Consider the following 21,077-nt stretch of genomic DNA (forward strand, 5'->3'; position numbering starts at 1 on the left):
TGATTTAGAGGTATAGCTTATTCCATTCCACTGTGTAGATGACAAATAAACATGGTCAGAGCAATCCAGGGTGAAAATCTCATCAGATAGTATTTCCCACCTCGACTTTTTTTATTCAGTTCAGATTCAAAAAAATTATCACCTGGGATATGGTGTCCAGTTCTCGGTACCACAATTTAAGGATATTGACCAGCTGGAGCATGTGCAAAGGAGGGTGACCAAGATAAAGGGACCCCTGACCATTAGGTCCAGTCGCGGGCGACTCTGGGGTTGCGGCGTTCATCTCGCTTTATTGGCTGAGCAGTGTACAGCTTCCGGGTCATGTGGCCAGCATGACTAAGCTGCTTCTGGTGAACCAGAGCAGCCCACAGAAACGCCGTTTACCTTCCCGCCAGAGTGGTACCTATTTATCTACTTGCACTTTGTGCTTTCAATCTGCTAGGTTGGCAGGAACAGGAACCGAGCAACGGGAGCTCACCCCATCGTGGGGATTCGAACCGCCGACCTTCTGATTGGCACGTCCTAGGCTCTGTGGTTTAACCCACAGCGCCACCCATGTCCATAGATACCATAGAGTATCTTAAATCCACATATACAAAGAAAAAATAACCTTACATAAATTTACAGTTAAATATTAAATTACTCTTTCCACATATTTTCTAACTAAACTAAGATAAAATAAGATAAAATAAAATAAAGTAAAATTACCATCATTTCCCAATGTAATTAACGTTTGTAATATTGAATGTACTAATTATTAGCTTCCTCTTAATATATTTTCTAATAATTTCTTACATGTACCATTTTTCCTTATTTATTAATATTTACTTTACACAAGGGTCACAAGGGTCGAAGGCTGCCATAGATGTTATATCACTGTTACATTTTTGTAAATATATCTTTTTTAAAAAAGATATTTATTGAGTTTTTCCACCTTTATACATTAAAAAATAAAAAAAAACCAAAAATCAAAAAATTGAAAACACATAAAGTTTACAATCCTTATTTTCAATAACATATTTCCCTGACTTCCCCACACCTCCCCTTCTTATATTCCAATTCAAATTGTTAATTCAACAAGTTCTTGTCCCCAATTTTTGACCTTTTTATATTTAATTCATTTTAGAAAAACCAATTTTAACTTATAAACATCAATATTTAAACATCAGTGCTCATTCTTAAAACTTTTTTCTAAAGTCGACCCAAATTCCCTTCCACGAATTCCCCAATTTTCATACTAATAACAAAACAAAATAAAAAAAACACATTATAATTCTGCACCCTTTGGATTCCCAACCCCCCCCTTTCCCAGTTTCAATCCCCAACAAATGTCCATCAGTCTTAGTCTACTATCAGCCTGGAGACCTCACGTCCGAGGCTCTTAATTCTCTCTCAGTTCCTCTCTGCCGGTTTTTTTGGTAGTCCTTAATATTAAACACCAGATCTCGGAGAAGCTCTGTCCCGATAGGGTCCATATTTCTTCCAGCCAGACCTCCATACTTAAAAGTGGAGCCCGAATCTTGTTTCTTACTCCTTTTAAATCCAAATGTCCCAAAAGCTCCAACTTTCACCTTAATCAAATTTGTAATCCATAGGTCTTCAGATCTCCACATAAGGAGATCTCTCCATTCTTCAATCTTCAATTCAAAACAGATTTTCATCATCCAGTACTTATTTTCCTTTGTAGCCATCATGTCAGGCCTCTGGCTCTCCTTTGTCATCTGCAACATTACATCTCCTCCTTCCTTTTCCTCAGAAACAACATATATCTCTTTCTCCACACTCTCAAATCTTTCAAGTTTCTCTTCTTGTCCAGCTGCATGGACTTCATGAGTCAAGTCCTTATCAAATTCAATGAATTTGTTTACTGTTAAGTCCAGAGTTGCAACATTTGTAGCCAAAACATCAATTTGGCCGTGTAACTTTCCTAAGAGAAGAAACACTCTGTCCAATTTAGCTTGAATTTTTCCTCCTTCAGCCATTCTTGTAATGTCCCAAAATCCCCTCTAGAGGGATTTTGGTTACTTTATCTTCCTTCCAGTTCAAATCCAAAAATCAAGTTAGTTTGTATCAGTTCTTCCTTGTTTTCAACAAAATATAACCAAATTGTAGCAAATATATCCAGCAGAGACAGCAGAAACAAAGTTCTCTTTTTCCTTCTTGACAGCTAATTTGACAGCTGTCAAACTCTTCTATATCTCCTCAACAGGCTCTCTCGCGGATCACTCCCGGGTCCGGGGGGGTGGCACTTCAGCTCTCAAAATTAGCTCTTATCCTCCAGTGAAATTACTTATACTGCCAAATCGTGAAATTAATGTCTTTTACCCAATAAAGAAGAAGAAATTCTCTCGACCTTAGTTAGCTAGTCCTTGCTTTAGATTATTTATAAGACGGGGAGACGGACTTCCTGTTTGCGCCTTCCCCGATCGTGCCTAATTCAAAAAAATTTTTTCTTTACAAATCCAATTTCCGCATTACTCACGGGTTGTTGCTTTTAGAGTCCAATTGTTCACAAGAAGAAGTCAGCGCTCTCCGACCATGGCATGCGGCTTCACTCCGCAGGAGAAGCAGTCGACTCTCAGCACCGCGCCGCTCACCCCGTCCCCCGTTCCGAAGCCTTTAAAAAGGCTCCTTCGCGGGTCGGGGGGCGCAAATGGTGCCCGCCGAGTCACCAGGTTCACAGGAGCTCGGAGGGAATCCGCCATTAGCCGATGGCGCTAACCTGGAAGTCTTCATTTTTGTAAATATCTCTTGAACATATCCCATGACTTCATTTCCAGAGTTGCGTTTTCGCCTGATCCGCCGGCTTCCACCGCTCCCCCCCCCACTCCTGGCGCCCTTCGGCACTGGGGCAAGGATGGGAGTTTTGGTGCCACTGTTCACGGATTGCAGGACCTCTCGACACCTCAGACAACCCTCTGAGGGTTTTTTTTGGGGGGGTGTGCTTCATCTTAGCACTGCCCCCTGACGCTCTGTGAAGTCGGGTCTGACAGAGCTGTCAGACTCGCCGTCTGTTCGCCATAGTGTGGCTACCCGGAAGTCAATTTCTCAGTACCCTTTGGTACCTTTGACCATGTTATCCTCCTGGACTGATTTAGGGGATACGTATTATATATAAGGTACTGTATTACAGTGATTCAGTTTGTATCTCCAGGGACATGTCCAGAAAGTAGCAGTGGGTGAGTGTTCCTGAGCCCCCTGGCAGTTGTGCAGGGTACCGTTCTCTCCCCAGTGCTCTGTAACATCTACAATGGTACCTCGGGTTACATACGCCTCAGGTTACATACGCTTCAGGTTACAGACTCAGCTAACCCAGAAATAGTACCTCAGGTTAAGAACTTTGCTTCAGGATAAGAACAGAAATCGTGTGGCGGCAGTGGGAGGCCCCATTAGCTAATGTGGTGCTTCGGGTTAAGAACAGTTTCAGGTTAAGAATGGACCTCTGGAACGAATTAAATACTTAACCTGAGGTACCACTGTATATGAAGCCTTTGAGAGCAGTCATCAGGAGTTTTGGAGCAATGTGTCACCAGGATGCTGATGACACACAGCTTTACTTGTTTGTAACATCTGAATCAGGAGAGGCTGCCAAAGCTCTGGACCGTTGTCTACATTCAGTGAGGGCCAATCAACTGTGCTTGAATCCTGGGAAGACAGAGGCTCTTTAGGTAGACGGTTCCCATGTTTGGGAAAATGGGAAGCTGCCTGTTCTGGATGGGGCTGCACTCCTTCTGAGGGAGCAAGTGCATAGCTGGAGTGGGGGGGATGACCCCAGGATACATCTTGGTCACTAGGGGCCCAAGTGTCATCTGTGGCTAGCAGTGCTTTTCAACAGCTTTGTCTGGTTCGCAAGCTATGGCTGTTCCTGGACAGGGATAGCCTGACCCCTATATGTGGTCCATGTGTTGATAACCTCTAGGCTAGATTACTGTGTGCTATGTGAGGCTGCTATATCTGACCACAGCACATCATCAAAATCGCTATACCTATACCTTCAGGATTCATGCTCCAGTTGGTGTTCTGTATCAATTATCCACCACTGAATAAGGCTTATTCATTCAAATGTCTGGCTGTACAAGCTGGCTTTGGGAAATACAATTGCATGCTATTTTATTTTCATTGATTTGTACAACTACCATATTGGCCTAAATATAAGCCGCACCTTTAAAATTGGAGGGGGGGGGGAGAAAGAAAAAATATATGAATATAAGCCGCTCCATTCCTCGCTGCTTCTAGCTTCATACTGGGCGTGGAGGGGGGGAGCCACGCTGTGTTGCCAGTGGCCTTTCCCCTTCCTCGCTCTCTCCCTTCCCGGCCTTGGGGAGAGGACGGGGGACTACGTGTGGGGTGGGCGACGCTTTGCCACGCTCCTGGCACTGTTTGCCCTGTGCTCCTTGTTGTGTACCATAAGGTCACAAATATAAGCCACACTTTAACTTTTCATGGTCAGAATTTGGGGTGGAAAGTGCGGCTTATATTCAGGCCAATATGGTACATGTATTCAGTTTGTTTGCATCATTTCATATGGGGATGACTCTACTGGCAACTGAGCTATGATAGCTTTTATAACATTATCATTTTAAAGTTGTTTTGTTTATGCAATAGATTTATATTTAGCTCATAGGTTACCTTAACTTTTCTTGTATCCAAGAATGAACCAAACAACTATGTATTTTTAAAAGTCTGTTCCCAGCATTCTGTCACTGTTCTTTGACCAGGAAACAGAACCATGAGACCAAATGAGGTCTGTGTGCATGGACAGGGCGGGTGCATAAAGAGCTGTATGTGTTTTAATGTATGTGTTATTTATTTATTGTTGTAAGTTGCTTTGAGTTACACTGGTAAAAAAAGTGGCTAACAAATTTAATAAATGCTAGGCATTTGGGCTTGTTTGTGGGAAACTCCTCAACCCAACTAGCTGCAATCGCTACAGCCCTTAGAGGTGAATCCTGCAGGTGAGTCTCTGCCATCAGTTATCTCCTTTAGGATGAGGGAGGAAAGTCGGTCACCTGAGGACCTCAGTGGCTAAGGACTTTATGGAGACTCAGCAAAGCCGATTACATTAATTACTCTATTACTTGCCTGTCTCTTGCTTTTAGCATTGCAGGCCCCTCACACTTTCACAGCCCAGCAGCTCCTTTGTTTCTGCCTTTGGTGTGGTGTGCATGCAGCTGTAGACACCCAGCCCTCTTGGCATGGAAGGTGTTGCTGTGGCAATCTGTACAATGTGCACAATCTGTGCAACTACAAACTCATTGTGGGCAGGTTCTTGAGACCAATTAATGTACTGCACTTTAACCTTCTCTGGGTAATCAAGCTGGTTAAAGGGAGCTATCAGTAGTATTCTACTGAGCTTTCAGTGCATTTTTATGTAGAATGTGAACAAAAAATATTGACACACCAAGTTAATGTTACCTGGAAAAGAGGAGACTAAGAGGAGATATGATAGCCATCTTCAAATATCCTGCCACATGGAAGAGGGAACAAGCTTGTTTTCTCCTGCTTTGGAGGGTATGACTCAAACCAATGGATTCAATTTACAAGAAAGGAGATTTTGACTAAACATCAGGAAGAACTTTCTGACAGTAAGAGCTGTTCAACAGTGGAATGGTCTCCTTTGGGAGGCTGTGGACTCTCCTGCCTTGAAGATCTTTAAGCAGAGGTTGGATGGCCACCTGTCAGGGATGCTGTAGCTGAGATTCTTGCATTGCAGGGGCTTGGACCATTGGGGTCCCTTCCAACTCCACAATTTTACAATCCTATGATTGTAATCCGGTGCATTCTTCCTAGCCTTAAAGGATATTTTTTTAAAAGGAACAAGTGGTTGAGGTGGGGATTTTTATTGTTGGGGTAACTTTTGGTGGGTTTATTATTATTATATATTAGTTCCTGTGATGTATGCTTTTCTAATTTTTCTTACTTCAATAAAAAAAATTCAATAAAAATAACATTAAAATCTTTTCACCTATTCCCATAAAAATTAGAAATAAAATAAAATTCCTTTCACGTTCCCATGAAATAAAAATGAAATAAAAATACTTTCAGCTATCCCAGTGAAGCAAAAAATAAAAATGAAATCCTTTCATATATCCCCATAAAGTAAAATATATGTCTATAGCTGTTTAACTGTTCTTATTTTTATCTGTAAACTGTCAGGGGGAAAGGTGCGGTATAAACAAACAAACCCCTTTCCTATTAAAAAAGGACAAAAATAAAACAAAAATCCTCTCGCATATTCTCGGGGGCGGGGCGGAATCCTCTCACAACTTCCCATATCCGTAATAAAAATAAAAATCTTTTCACGACTTGGCATTGAAAGAGAAATAAAACGTATTCCCAAGCAAATATCAAACGAAAGCCCTGCGGCATCTCTTCCCCCTCCCGAGCGTCAGTCCTTCTCTCCGCCTCGCGGATCCCGGGCGCCGCCTGCGCTGCTCCGCCCGCCAGAGGAGGAGGAGGAGGCGGAGGCCTCGCCTGGGAAGCCGCCGCGGGAGGAGCAGGAGGACCAAGAAGAAGAAGAAGAGGAGGAGGAGGAGGCTCCGCCGCCGCCGCCATGGCGCTGGTGACCCTGCAGCGCTCGCCCACCCCCAGCGCCGCCTCCTCCTCGGCCAGCACCAGCGAGGTGAGGGGCTCCTCCTTCGGCCGGCCACGCCAGCCCCGCGGGCCTCACCCGCCGCCGCCGCCGCCGCCGCCGGGGCTCGGCCTCCGCAGCGCCCGCCTTGGCCGGAGCCGGGAGGCCCAGAGCAGCCCCTCCGCGCAGCGTGGCCTCGCTTCGCCAGCCTGGGGGCTCCTCCCGGCCCGGCCTCCCCTCGCTGCCCCTCGCCCTCCTCTCTGGCCCCAGGAGAGCCTGCAAGGGGCGCCCGAGCCGCTCGCCGGGAAACCATTCGGGGCCGAAGCCCTCGCGGCAGCCGCCCCTTCCCGCAGCCCCGAGGCGCCTTCGCGGGGCTTGGCGATCTCTTTGTAATGTATTGCAGCCCGTAGAAAAGTTTATGGGCGCGAGGGAATGAAGTGGTAGGATGGATCGCGCCGCTTCATAACGAAGCCGGATGATGTCATATTTACTGTGAGGTTGTGAAATGTTTTTGTTTTTATTTCTAAACACCCTTAAAACTTGCCTGGAAGTAGAAAACAAAGCCAGAAATGGGGAGAGAGCTCATTTTCTACTTGTGAGGCTTAGCCCATGTAAGTCGCTGTAGTTAACTGGCCAGCCAAGGGATGCCTTGAACAGCTTAGAACCGAAATTTGGCCCATGGGAGGCGATGTGGAGTGAGTGGGATAGAGAAGAGAAGAACCTAATCTCACCTGGTTCTCTAGAGCAAGTCCATCATCCTGAGATCCAAAAAGCACCCACCATATTCTACATGCTTGGGCTTATTCACCTGATCGGCCACCTGCCACTATATTGTGTGGGTTGTGGGATATTCTCAGATCCAAGCTTTCAGGTTAAAAAACTCATTTTCCACATCCAGGATCTGGTTGACCCCCCCCCCCGTCTCCAGGTGACTCCTGAATAGTTGAAATGTTCTTCATGCCCAAAAAAGTTTGTATGGTTGCATTCCATGGTTAGCTTTAGTGCTATTCTACCTTCTACAAGGAAAAGACTTGCCTGCTTGTTGAGCTTGATCTGTGGTTTTCATCAGTGCAATCTGTGCATGTTTCCTCAGAAGTAACTCCCACTGTGTTCAATGGGCCTTACTTTCAGGGTGAGTGTGCATAGGAGTCCATGCTTAGTGTGAGCATTTAAAATGTTTCCACCAGTGTACAGAGCTTCAGTTTTAAATGCCCTACATTTGGCAGTTTTGCTGAGAGAAAAACACAAACTCTTTGTGATCCCATTTACACAGTAGTATATTGGGAACAATCCTGATTGAAGTTATTGGGATTAAATTTCTGTGCTTGTGAGTGGTGTGTTGGGTTTGTTGCATCTCGTTCATGTTTCTTCTCTGCTATCTTTAGGTTGCCTATTGTGTAAGATGCTGGCAGGGGTGGGGGAGCACCTCTCATGAGCACCTCTTGCCTCTCATCTGACGTTCAAAGTGTCCTAGTGATTGGATTTTATTTAGAGCAGCCTAGTGATTGGATTCCAAAAGACAACATGTATTTTTTTAGACAGCTTGCTTTGATCAGAGGAGGATAAAAACGTAACTGGAATGAAATGATATATAGCTGCTTTCTAAAGCTCTTAATTGGTTCATCTGTAAAATTTTAAAGTGCATATAACCAAACCTCCATAGGTGCCTTTTTGAAATATTAAATGAATATTTCCTTAATAATACATTCATATTGGTTACATGTGGTTTGCAGGCACTGACCAGCCCCAGTCCTGTTAACGTCAGCAACTAGCGGCCTCCTGTGCCTTAAGACCATTCCTTGGAACCAGCTAGGGTTAGGAAACCTATGAAATCAAAACACAGGCTGCCGCTTAGGAAAGGCCATCTATATTTGTTTCCTCTTCAGTCCCTATTCCAGTAAGATACCATAATAATAATAATAGTAGTAGTAGTAGTAGTAGTATTTATTTATTTATTTATTATACCCCGCCCATCTGGCTGGATTTCCCCAGTCACTATGGGCGGCTCCCAACAGAATATAAAAACACAATAAAACATCAAACATTAAAAACTTCCCTGAACAGGGCTGCCTTCAGATGTCTTCTAAAAGTCTGGTAGTTGTTTTTCTCTTTGACATCTGATGGGAGGGTGTTCCACAGGCGGGTGCCACCACCGAGAAGGCCCTTTGCCTGGTTCCCTGTATCCTCACTTCTTGCAGTGAGGGAACTGCCAGAAGGCCCTTGGAGCTGGACCTCAATGTCTGGGCAGAACGATGGGGCGTGGGTATGCTCCTTCAGGTATACTGGGCTGAGGCCATTTAGAGCTTTAAAGGTCAGCACCAACACTTTGAATTGTGCTTGGAAACATATTGGGAGCCAGTGTATATCTTTCAGGACCAGTGTTATATGGTCTCGGCGGCCGTTCCCAGTCACCAGTCTTATCTGCCGCATTCTGGATTAATTGTTGTTTCCGGGTCACCTTCAAAGGTAGTCCCACATAGAGTGCATTGCAGTAGTCAAAGTGAGAGCATCCAAAGCATGCACCACTCTGGTGAGATAGTCTTCGGGCAGGTAGGGTCTCAGCCTGCGTACCAGATGGAGCTGATAAACAGCTGTCCTGGACACAGAATTGACCTGCGTCTCCATGGTCAGCTGTGAGTCCAAAATGACTCCCAGGCTGCGCACCTGTTCCTTCAGGGGCACAGTTACCCCATTCAGGACCAGGGAGTCCTCCACACCTGTTTGCCCCCTGTCCCCCCAAAACAGCACAGTGGTACCTCGGGTTAAGAACTTAATTCATTCTGGAGGTCCCTTAACCTGAAACTGTTCTTAACCTGAGGTACTACTTTAGCTAATGGGGCCTCCCGCTGCTGCCGCACAATTTCTGTTCTCATCCTGAAGCAAAGTTCTTAACCCGAGGTGCTATTTCTGGCTTAGCCAAGTCTGTAACCTGAAGCGTCTGTAATCTGAAGCGTATGTAACCCAAGGTACCACTGTACTTCTGTCTTGACGAGATTCAACCTCAATCTTTTAGCCTCTCTCTCTTTTTCCTGTTATCTTCATTAGGTTAATCTGGTGATTAAAGCTTTTTGGGGGGAAAACCAACATTTTTATTGGGGGTTTTTTACAAATACAATAACCATTAAACACTTGTGATTATAGCTTTCAGCCCTAAAAGAGAGGCAAAGATCTAGTCCTTGTCCCCTGAAACCTGTAACATATTATTTCCCTTTTCATATTATTAAATGAAGCAACAAAGCCAGTGTGATGTTGTGCTGAGGTTGTGAACTGAGCACTTCAGTCAGTCATGAAGTTTGCTTGGGTGACCTGGCTTCTCTGTCTCCCTAACCTACCTCTCAGGGTTGTTGGGGAGAAATGGGGAAGGGGTGGCATATATGCCCCTCTTAAGCTCCTTGGAGAAAGCATGTGATGATAAGGCAATAAATGTATGCATGCTATTATTTTATTGAAGCTATTTTTAAAACTTGCAAGAAAACCTTTTGAATCATATTATTTTGAGCCTTTAATGCTTAATGCTTCTTGCTCTTTCCCCTTCAGTTGGAGGTTGGCAGTGATGACGACCGCAAGCTGAACCTGAGGTAAGCAGGAGCTATTTAAACCCTTGCTCCAAAAGTTGTTTCTGGCATCCCCTGCCCCCCTCGCTGGTTTATGTGATCCCATATAAGGTCTTGATCCTGTGTGAAGGACTGGGGAGAATGTTCCAATTTGCAGGTGGATGGAGACTGCTGCTGGCTGGGTCCCTCTTACCCACCCCATGTTCATTGGTCTATTACTGCCATTTCTTCCATGTGATTCTTGGATACGAGTGAGGCCCGATATTAAATGCGACATGGGGCATTTAGGAAAAACATACCTTGGTGGTCTTCCATATTTCTCATTTAAACCCAAGTTGTTTCACTGGTGCCGAGGCACGGAGGGATCTGTGACTAATGCACTACACATGCTAATGCTTCATGTGACTGTCTGTGTTATTTGTTAGGAGATCTGCCTGGTGTTTGGGGTTATCAGTGATAGTTTCCACCTGCCAGGGACCCGTGGTCCAGCTTGAGAGAGAACAATGTGCATCTTGGCTGTTTCTCCAGGCTGTGTGGCTTCATATGCAGACTGTATCAGGGCAGGGCCTGGACTGTCGCTGGTTGTACTTGAATCCAGACCTGGGAAGCAGCTTTCTAACTGGAACTAGATAAAAAAATTTGCGTTGGAGCTAGAAGAGCAACAGGTTTTTATGTTTTTTTAACCTGTTCTGTTGAACATGCAAGAGCAGAAGCTCCTGGGATTAATACCAGACCTGGTCAAGCCAGAGGCTCTGCACTGGCTGCCAGTCTCAGAGCTGATGATATATTCTGGAATTCCCATTTGTGCCTCTGAGACATGAGCGGTGTTGTTCATAAAGTACCTAAGAAAGCACAAGGAAAGAAGCTTATATCACACTTATACCTAAAACTGAGTCTGAGAAGACACAACTTAAGAACTACCGCCCCATATCCCTGCTTAATGTGGATTACAAAATTTTTGCAGACATTTTGGCCAAAAGACTCAAAAAAGTATTAGCAGAGATGATATACAAAGACCAGGCTGGCTTTCTCCCTGGTAGACATTTATCTGATAACATGAGGAATGTAATTAATATTTTGGAAAAGCTACAAGTGAATATCAACACAAAAGCAGTTTTGATATTTGTAGACGCGGAGAAAGCCTTCGACAATATTTCTTGGAGTTTTATGAAGAAAAATCTTCAGGGGATGGGGGTTGGACAAAACTTTGAAAATGGTATAGGTGCGATTTACTCTGAACAAAAGGCTAAATTGATAGTTAACAACATAGTGACAGAAGAATTTAAAATTGAGAAAGGGACACGACAAGGCTGCCCAATTTCCCCACTGCTCTTTATCTCGGTCCTGGAGGTTTTGCTAAATATGATTAGAAGGGACCAGCTGATTCATGGTATCCAGGTCGGAGCGAAACAATACAAACTTAAGGCTTTTGCAGATGATCTTGTATTGACATTACAGGAGCCAGTATCTAGTACCAAGAGGGCTCTAGAATTAATCCAGGAGTTTGGTCAAGTGGCTGGTTTTAAATTGAATAAGTTAAAAACTAAGGTTTTGGAGAAAAATTTGACCCCGATTGAGAGAGGGAGGTTTCAGAAAGAGACAGACTTAATATTAGTAAAGAAGGTAAAATACCTGGGGGTGAATATGACTTCTAAGAATGTGAATTTATTTAAAGACAATTATGAGAAATGTTGGTCAGAAGTGAAGAAAGATTTAGAAATTTGGTCGAATCTGAAGCTTTCCTTGCTTGGTCGAATTGCTGTCATCAAGATGAATGTATTGCCGAGAATGTTGTTTTTGTTTCAGTCATTACAAATTATTGACAAGATGGATTGTTTCAAGAGGTGGCAAAGAGATATATCTAGATTTGTCTGGCAGGGCAAAAAGCCCAGAATAAAATTTAAGATACTTAATGATGCTAAAGATAGAGGGGGGGTTTGCCCTGCCGGACCTTAAACTTTATTATGAATCAGCAGCTTTTTGCTGGTTGAAGGAATGGCTGCTTCTTGAGAACACTGACATTTTAGATCTTGAAGGTTATGACAATGTATTCGGGTGGCCTGCATATTTGTGGTATGGCAAGGTTAAAGCACATAAGGCTTTTAAAAACCATATTGTCAGGAAAGCATTGTTTAATGTTTGGATAAGATATAAAGATTTTCTGGAGAGTAAAACCCCAAGGTGGTTATCACCTATGGAAGTGAAAGCTATGAAAAAACTTAACATGGAGGCCAAATGGCCAAAATATTGGGAAATTTTAGAACTGGAAGGTGACAAGTTGAAATTGCAGAGTTATGTATGAGAAGCTTAAAGGGAAGGTGCGAGACTGGCTACATTACTTTCAAATAAGAGAAGTCTACAACCTAGATAAAAAAATCGGTTTCCAGGTGGAAAAATCAAAATTAGAAACAGAACTGTTAGAACCCAATGCTAAGATATTATCAAGAATGTATAATTTGCTGTTGAAATGGAGTACTGAGGAAGAAACGGTAAAATCTGCTATGATTAAATGGGCACAAGATATAGGACACATTATTATGTTTGCTGACTGGGAACAGTTGTGGACCACCGGGATTAAATTTACGGCATGTTATGCCCTAAGAGAGAATATTATAAAAATGATGTATAGGTGGTACCTGACACCAGTCAAGCTTGCAAAAATTTATCATTTGTTCGATAATAAATGTTGGAAATGTAAAGAAACTGAAGGTACATTCTTTCACCTTTGGTGGACGTGCCCAAGGATTAAGGCTTTCTGGGAGATGATTTATAATGAAATGAAAAAGGTATTAAAATATACTTTCCTGAAGAAACCAGAGGCCTTTCTCCTGGGCATAGTTGGCCAATTGGTGTCAAAGAAGGATAGAACTTTCTTTATGTATGCTACAGCAGCAGCAAGAATACTTATTGCAAAGCATTGGAAGACACAAGATTTGCCAGAAATACTTATTGCAAAGCATTGGAAGACACAAGATTTGCCCAGAAATGACTGGCAGAATTCGAGATCAGGGAGAAGAGTCGGTGGAAGAAGATTGAAAGAAATTTAAAACTTATTTACAGAAATATTGTAAAATGTATGAATGTTGATGACATTGAAATGAAATGAAGGGGTTCTAGCAACAAGACTTAACGTAAGACTGGATTGATAATAGATGAAAATTTGAAATGATAATTTGGGAGGAAAACCAACTAAGGATAAAGTAGTAGAATATGAATTTGCTGAACCAATTTTCAAAAAGGGATACAAAAAAGGGAGGCGTGAGGAAGTCAGGAAAATAAGTTAATCAAAGATGAGAAATGAAAAAAGAGGGATTTGTGTTTTTTCTTTTTGTGCGCGCTTATTAGTTTTTTCTGGTCTCTTTTTCTTTTTTCTTTGTTAGGTTAAATGTTAGTATTTTTGTATGTTTTAATTTTGTATTGTTGTGTTTTATATTTTTCTTGTGTTTTTTATTGTTCTTTGTTTGTTCTTCTGGTATTTCCTTATTGTTAAAAACTTAATAAAATATTATTATATAAAAAAATAAAATAAAGTACCTAAGATTTTCTTTGCACTGTGTGAAGCTAAGAAAACAGGCCCGTATCTTCTTTCATGCTTACAAGCTAATAGGCACAATACAAAAGGGGGGATTTGATTTACCTTTAAAACTCTTCCTGCCTTGGGACTACCACACTTGAAGGGCCACCTGATTGCATATGGTTTCTTTCTTCCTGGCATGCTGAAGGAGTGGAAAAGGGGTGAAGCACATGTTCAACATGTTTATTATAAACCATAGCTTTAAAGTGATGTGCAAACCAGGCTTGCGGTTCTTAGCCAGTATTTACATTTTAATTGCTTTCTTCTTTGCATATATGACCCTGGGAATATGATTGAAGGGTGTACGTTTGTGTGTATGTACAGTCGTACCTTGGTTTTTGAACACCTTAATTTTTGAATGTTTTGGCTCCTGAATGCCGCCCACCCGGAAGTGACTGTTCCAGTTTGTGAACTATTTTTGGAAGCCGAATGTCCAGTTGGGCTTCCGCAGCTTCCGATTGGCTACAGGAGCTTCCTGAAGCCAATCAGAAGCCGCGCTTTGGTTTCCAAACGTTTTGGAAGTTGAACAGACTTCTGGAACAGATTCTGTTCGACTTCCAAGGTACAGCTGTGTCTATATATATTAACCTATCTATCAATCTATCAATACAGTTTTCAGGGTGTGGAACAGGAAAACAAAGAACTTTCAGTTCCAAAACTTTCCAGTTCCATAATGACCTTGTAGAATGACCACTTGTAGATGCCTTGTTGAATGGCATTTGGTTGTAACTGAGACAACAGAGTGAGTCTTCCCTCTCCTTCTGAGGCAGTCAGGTGGAAGAATGGCTGCTGATAAATGAGTACACATAGCTTACAAAGTGAGTTCCCTGGGCTCAGGTTCCAGCCACATGAGGTCCCCATTTCAAACTACAGGATCCCAGTTAGGTTGCTGCCTTGAATGACTCCTCCTCTGCTGGGCAGCAGTTGCCTCCTGGCTCCACTTCTGAGACAAGACAGCCAACCAGCTGCACCTTTATTCAGGGAAGATGGCTGGCAGTCCTTGTTCTGTACTGCCAAACAGCAACAAATGATGCTAATTAAGCATAGGAGCAGCCAACCTTCACTGGCAGAATTCAGTAATTACTGGTCCCTGTTGGCAATCAGGTGACTTGAAATTTTGCATCCTGGTTTGTTGTTCACCACCATTATTGGAGACGCTGTCAGATAGGTGGAGGACTCTGTCTCTTGAACAGAGAGAACTTAAAGGACAATTTGCTTGAAACTTATTAGTTTAGGGTAAAGGCAAGTAAGTGACACGATAGAAGTTTATAAAATGATGCATGGCATGGAGGAAGTGGGCTGGAAAGTTATTCTCCCTCTCTCATAACACTATAACTCATGGACACCAAATGAAGCTGAGTGTTGGAAGCTGCAGGACACAGCAGTGCTTTTGGATGCCAGTTACTGGAAACTACACGGAGGGAGAGGGCTCTTGCGCTAGAACCCTGCCTGTGCGCTTCCCGGAAGAGGCACCTGGGTGGCCACTGTGAGAACAGGATGCTGACCTGAAGGGAACATTGACCTGATCCCACAGGCTCTTGTTATGTTCTTATAGTTTAGAGTTGCTGTGTTGCGTTCTGAGTCCATTGGGGGGCACTCTCAGTCTGCTTCTTCTGAGATAACTCTCAGGCCCTTGTTTTCTCTGTGATATAGTTTTGTCTAGCTTTTACATCCATCAGAAGGCTGCTGCAGGCACAGAAGTTGGCTTGAAAGGCAGGCCTTTTCCGCTGCAGGAGTCAAGAGGGCAATTGGAACAGAGCAACACCTGCAGTTGCAAATATAATCTTTAAGACAGGAAAGCTCTGTCCAGGAGAGAGCAGAATAATTTGGGCTTCAGTCTTATTTTGGTGTGTTTGTATTTAAAGTAAACCATGCTCACAAGATATAACCATGCAGTTTTCAATCTTGGCCAATATTAAATCAGGTATGGGGGGAACATAGATGTTGCTGAACTACAAGTCCCATCATCCCTGGCCATTGGCCATTGGCCATGCTAGCTGGGGCTGATGGGAGCCATATAGTCTTTTGTCAAACATGGATGAAATTCACAGTGCATACAATTTTCTTTCTAGATTCTATTATTTATTTATTTTTAACTGTTTCTTTTTATGATAAGTCTCAAAGCAACTCATACATTAAAGAAAAAATGCTGCTTGTGAAGCAAGAATTGGAACCAATGATACCTGTCAGGGAAGAGTTAGAGTTAGAAGATTCCAGTTTCCCAGAGGGAGAAAGCATTCCCCAAGGGGGGAAGGAGAGCAGTGAATTGAAGAGAAGAGAGCAAGAGGAACAACAGGGAGGGACCGGCTGTTCCCAGGAAAGGCAAGGGTTCAGTTCTAGCTCAGATTGGGAGGAGGGGAGATACAGGCCAGCTCTAGCCAGGAGGTTAGAAAAAAGAGCGGGAAAGCGAAGGGAAGGGCGCCTTCGCCATTTTGAGGGTGGCTGGTCATGGAGAAGCAGAGCTCAGAAGGTATCTGAAAGAAGTGACTCTGAGGAATAATATTTAAGAACCGTTTATAAGAATGTTTTGTTAATACGCAATAAAAAGTTTTATAAAAGAACAAGAAGCATTTGTGTGGTGATCTGAAGAGGACAACGACCAGTCCTGACAGAATACCTTCTGCTCTGCGCCTCTTCACTATAAGTAAAGAAGAAGCCAAAATGGAGGGAGCTGTGGCGCCAGTTGGGCAAGGAGAAACCCCAGCGCTCCAGCTAACATTACAGGACTTACGGCAACAGAACTTACAGTTGAAAAGTCAAGTCGACGTACTATCAGCAGCATTGGGAGAACATAGAGCCATGTTGCAAGCGACGCAGGGAGATAGAGTGAGTAAAACATTTACTGTACGTCCGCGTAGCTTCAAGGGAGAAAGCTCTGAATACATGGCTTTCAAGACAGAAATTTCTTACATAATAGAGATAAAGGATAAAGAATTTCAATCTGAGCAAGAGAAGGTTGCTTATGTGATTAATTTCTTGGAAGGGAGGGCTAAGGACTGTGTTATACCCCTAATATCTAGGAGGGATGCCGCCCTAGGAAATCTACAAATTTTTCTGCAGTATCTAGACACGATTTTCTTAGACCCTGCGCATGAAACAACCACAGCTAGGCAGCTGTTGAGAATGAGACAAGGAAAGGACACTGTGGGAGTTTATTGGTTCACCTTTAGTTTGCTGGTGCAGAAATTAAAATGGGATCTGAATTCCCCAACAGTTGCAGCCCTTTTTAGGGAAGGACTGAATAATGAGATTTTAGACCAATTGGCCCAAATGCCAGAACCTAGTTCCTTGGACTCTCTGGTCCGAACTTGCCTGCAATTGAGCCTACGCGTGGAACGGAGGGCTAGTGAAAAGAAGGAACAATGGCGAGCACGGTGGCGGGAAAACAATATTATTGAAAGTACAGAGAGCAGAGCGGGCAACATGACAGGACGAGAGTGGCCAGAGCCCATGGAATTAGGAGCAGCCAGACCCCTCCCAGTGACTACCACTTCCATAGTAAGAGGAAATGCAGGAAGAGACACAAGACGTTGCTTCGTCTGTGGAAAACCAGGACATCTAGCACGACAATGTCGCAATCGTAAAGGATGGGAGTCTCTATCTGGAGCAGACATGAGAGAAGAAAATTGCTCGAAGGAACTGCATCAGGGAAACGAATGTCCCCGGCTGGAAATGGGAGCTTGCAGCCGGGTGGAGGAACAATAGAAGGCTCTCAAGCAGAACCACCTATTCCAGGACTAACGGTGAAGGTGCAACTACAACTACCCAATGGACATAGGGTCCAGGTAGAGGCGCTGTTAGACTCAGGAGCGTCAGCAGATTTCATAGGCCAGAAATTCGTACAGGAACACAAAATCGCTTTGTTACCTTTGAATTTCCCACTGCGAGTGAAAACAATCAACGGCAGACCGCTACTGTCAGGAGAAGTGACTTAAGAGACTCCACCAATGAGAATGGATATGGGTCATCACTCAGAGACCAGGGCATTTCATGTGACCAAACTAGCTGGGCACCCAATGGTGGTGGGCATGAGTTGGCTCAATCGTCACAATCCGGTGATTGCCTGGCATCAAAGGTCTTTGGTTTTTGGTTCAATCTATTGTATGACACATTTTGTTTGGGGGAAAAGGGAAAAATCTCAGTGGAAGTAATGGGAACAGAGGTGGAAGGGAAGTTGATGGGGAATGAAAGTGAGATTCCGTCACAATATATTGCTTATCGGGATGTTTTTTGTGAAAAAGAAGCGGATAAACTTCCACCACATAGGCCCTATGATTGCAAGATAGATCTGGTCCCTGGGGCACAGTTGCCACCAAGCAAGATATATGCCATGTCGGAAGTAGAATCTGCAGCATTGAGGGAGTTCCTGCAAAAGAATTTGCAGAGAGGTTTTATTAGAGAGTCCACGGCCTCGGGGGGTGCTCCTGTCTTTTTTGTCAAAAAGAAAGGGGAGGAAGGGGCACCGAGATTAGTATGTGACTTCAGAATCCTTAACAGCCAAATGAAGCCTCGCGTGTGCCCATTGCCACGTATAGATGACCTCTTAGAAAGAGTAAGGTCAGCCAAAGTCTTTACCAAGCTTGATCTACGAGGAGCATATAATCTGATAAGGGTCAGAGAAGGGGATGAGTGGAAAACCAGTTTTTGTACTAAGTATGGTGCATTTGAATTCTTGGTAATGCCTTTTGGCTTACAAAATGGCTCAGGGGTATTTCAAACCTTCATCAATCACGTCTTAGCAGGTATACTGGATCAGTTCTGTGTCTCTTATTTAGATGACCTCTTAATATATAGTGAAAGTATGGAGGAACACGTAAAACATGTCACGCAGGTGTTAGAGAGATTGAGGACCAACAGGTTATATGTGAAGTTAGAGAAGTGTAAGTTCCACACACAAAAGGTGGAGTTCCTGGGATATTGCATTTCCCACAAAGGGGTGCACATGGACCCCAGTAAAGTTCAGGCAGTGGTGGAATGGGAGGCACCTAAAACTAAGAAAGATCTACAGAGGTTTTTAGGATTTGCTAATTTCTATCGTAAATTCATAGGTAATTACTCCAAAATCACAACGCCACTGACTGATTGTCTAAGAGGGAAGGGCCCATTCAGATGGTCTGAGGGAGCACAGAAGGCCTTTGATAAATTAAAGGCGGTGTTTGCTTCAGAAAAATATCTTATGCACCTAGATCCAAGTAAACGTATGAAGGTAGAAACTGATGCCTCTGATAGGGCTATTGGGGCCATTCTGCTGCAACAGGACAAGGAAGGGGACTGGAGACCCTGTGCATTCTACTCTAGAAAATTAAATCAATCAGAACAAAACTACACCATATTTGATAAGGAACTTTTAGCTGTGCATGCTGCCTTTAAAGTGTGGAGACATTTTTTGGAAGGGGCGTCACATCAGGTGGTGGTACAAACAGATCATAAGAATTTAGAGTATTGGAGAACTGCTAGACAGCTAAACCAAAGGCAAATTAGGTGGGCGGAGTTTTTTGCTGGGTTTAATTTTAGGATTGAGTACATACCTGGGCATCAAAATGTTCGTGCAGACGCGCTATCGCGCAAACCTGAGTATATGGAAGGGGAAGCACCTCCCAAGTTGCGAGAAATGCTGAGATCGGATCAGTGGGGGTGTGCAGCCGTAGTAGTGGACGGCAGGGAATTCCAGCAGTTGACAGTAACAGATGAGTTTGCACAAAAGAAAATGGAGGAACTGAGAAAAGGTAGAGGGGAAGAGGAAGGTTTCAAGGAAAAAGGTGGATTGTTGTACAGGAGAGGGATGCTGTATGTACCTGCAGGTGAATTAAGAGGTAAAGTGTTGAGGCAACATCATGATAACCCGACTGCAGGACATTTTGGTAGAGAAAAAACCCTGTATCAGATAACACGGCAGTTCTGGTGGCCAAAGTTGAGGGAGGAGGTAACGCAATATGTAAGAGGTTGTGAAGTATGTCAACGAGCTAAGGCACCTAGAGCAGCTCCCGCAGGTTTGTTGCAACCTATGCCCACGCCGGGAAGGCCTTGGGATGTGGTGTCTATGGATTTTATAACGGATCTACCATCATCGCATAGGCAAACAGTGATCTTTGTGGTGGTTGACATGCTAACCAAGATGGCGCATTTCATACCCTGTGCCAAAATTCTGACCGCGCAGGAAACTGCAAAGATGTTTTTAGATAATATTTTTAGGTTGCATGGTATGCCATCACAAATCATTTCAGATAGAGGGGCCCAATTTACATCACAATTTTGGAGAAGGTTAATGCAGTTACTAGATGTGGAGCTAAGCCTCACGTCGACGAGACACCCGCAAACCAATGGGGAAGCTGAAAGAACGAATGCAACACTGCAACAATATCTGAGGTGTTATGCTGGTTATCAGCAAAGCGGGTGGTTAGAGAAGTTGAGTCTAGCAGAGTTTGCGTATAATAATGCACTGCATGTGTCTACGGGCAGAGCCCCATTTGTGGCAAACTATGGCTTGCACCCAAGGGCATTCCCAGGTCAAGAGGAGCAGTTAGCAGTACCAGCAGCAGAACAAATGATAGAGGAGTTGAGGTGCATTCATGAGATATTGAAAGAGGATTTGGAAGAAGCTAAAGAGGCTTACAAGAAAGCTGCAGACAGGCACCGGCAGGTTGGGGAAGAAATCCAAGTAGGGAGCTGGGTATGGCTGTCTACCAAGGGACTACCAATACGAGGGAGGTGTAAAAAGCTAAAACCAAGGAGATTGGGACCTTTCCAAGTAAAGGCTCAAATTAACCCAGTTGCTTTCAAGCTTCATTTACCTGAAAATATGAGAATACACCCTGTATTTCATAGATCTTTATTGTCAGTGTTTGTACCAGCGCATGAGTATCAAATTTCAAGGGAACCACCTCCTTTCCCCACCATGATGGGGGAAGAGGAGGCTGAAGTGGAAGAGATATTAGACTCCAGAATAAGTAGGAGGAAATTACAGTATTTGGTTGCATGGAAAGGGTTAGATGAGTCTGAGAACTCATGGGAACCAACAGAAAAAATTAACGTTCCGGAATTGCAGAGAGAATTTCATAGAAAATATCCCCACAAGCCAAAACCCCATAACTGGCATCTTCAAGAAATTTTTGAAGAGACAGATAGCGAGCAAGAGGAGTTCATAGGGTTCGGTCCTTCAGAAACAGAGGAGAGCGAGGAGGAGGAAGGGGGGCTTAGGGGAGGGGGTGATGTCAGGGAAGAGTTAGAGTTAGAAGATTCCAGTTTCCCAGAGGGAGAAAGCATTCCCCAAGGGGGGGAGGAGAGCAGTGAATTGAAGAGAAGAGAGCAACAGGAACAACAGGGAGGGACCGGCTGTTCTCAGGAAAGGCAAGGGTTCAGTTCTAGCTCAGATTTGGAG

The 21,077-nt window shown here is 43.7% G+C and overlaps 1 protein-coding gene across 3 annotated transcripts in view; it reads left to right on the forward strand.

Moving 5' to 3' along the window:
- The first annotated feature begins 6,462 nt into the window (after positions 1 to 6,462).
- The window catches only part of SSH1 (slingshot protein phosphatase 1), a 53,732-nt gene continuing 39,117 nt past the window's right edge, over positions 6,463 to 21,077 (forward strand). For all 3 annotated transcript variants that reach the window (XM_053361064.1, XM_053361067.1, XM_053361066.1), the window contains exons 1-2: positions 6,463 to 6,622; positions 10,109 to 10,149. In XM_053361064.1, the coding sequence (XP_053217039.1) occupies positions 6,554 to 6,622; positions 10,109 to 10,149 (110 nt within the window). In that variant the 5' untranslated portion in view covers positions 6,463 to 6,553. The remainder of the gene's footprint in view (positions 6,623 to 10,108; positions 10,150 to 21,077) is intronic.

The sequence above is a fragment of the Podarcis raffonei genome, chromosome 13, assembly GCF_027172205.1.
Source record: "Podarcis raffonei isolate rPodRaf1 chromosome 13, rPodRaf1.pri, whole genome shotgun sequence".
NCBI lineage: Eukaryota > Metazoa > Chordata > Lepidosauria > Squamata > Lacertidae > Podarcis > Podarcis raffonei.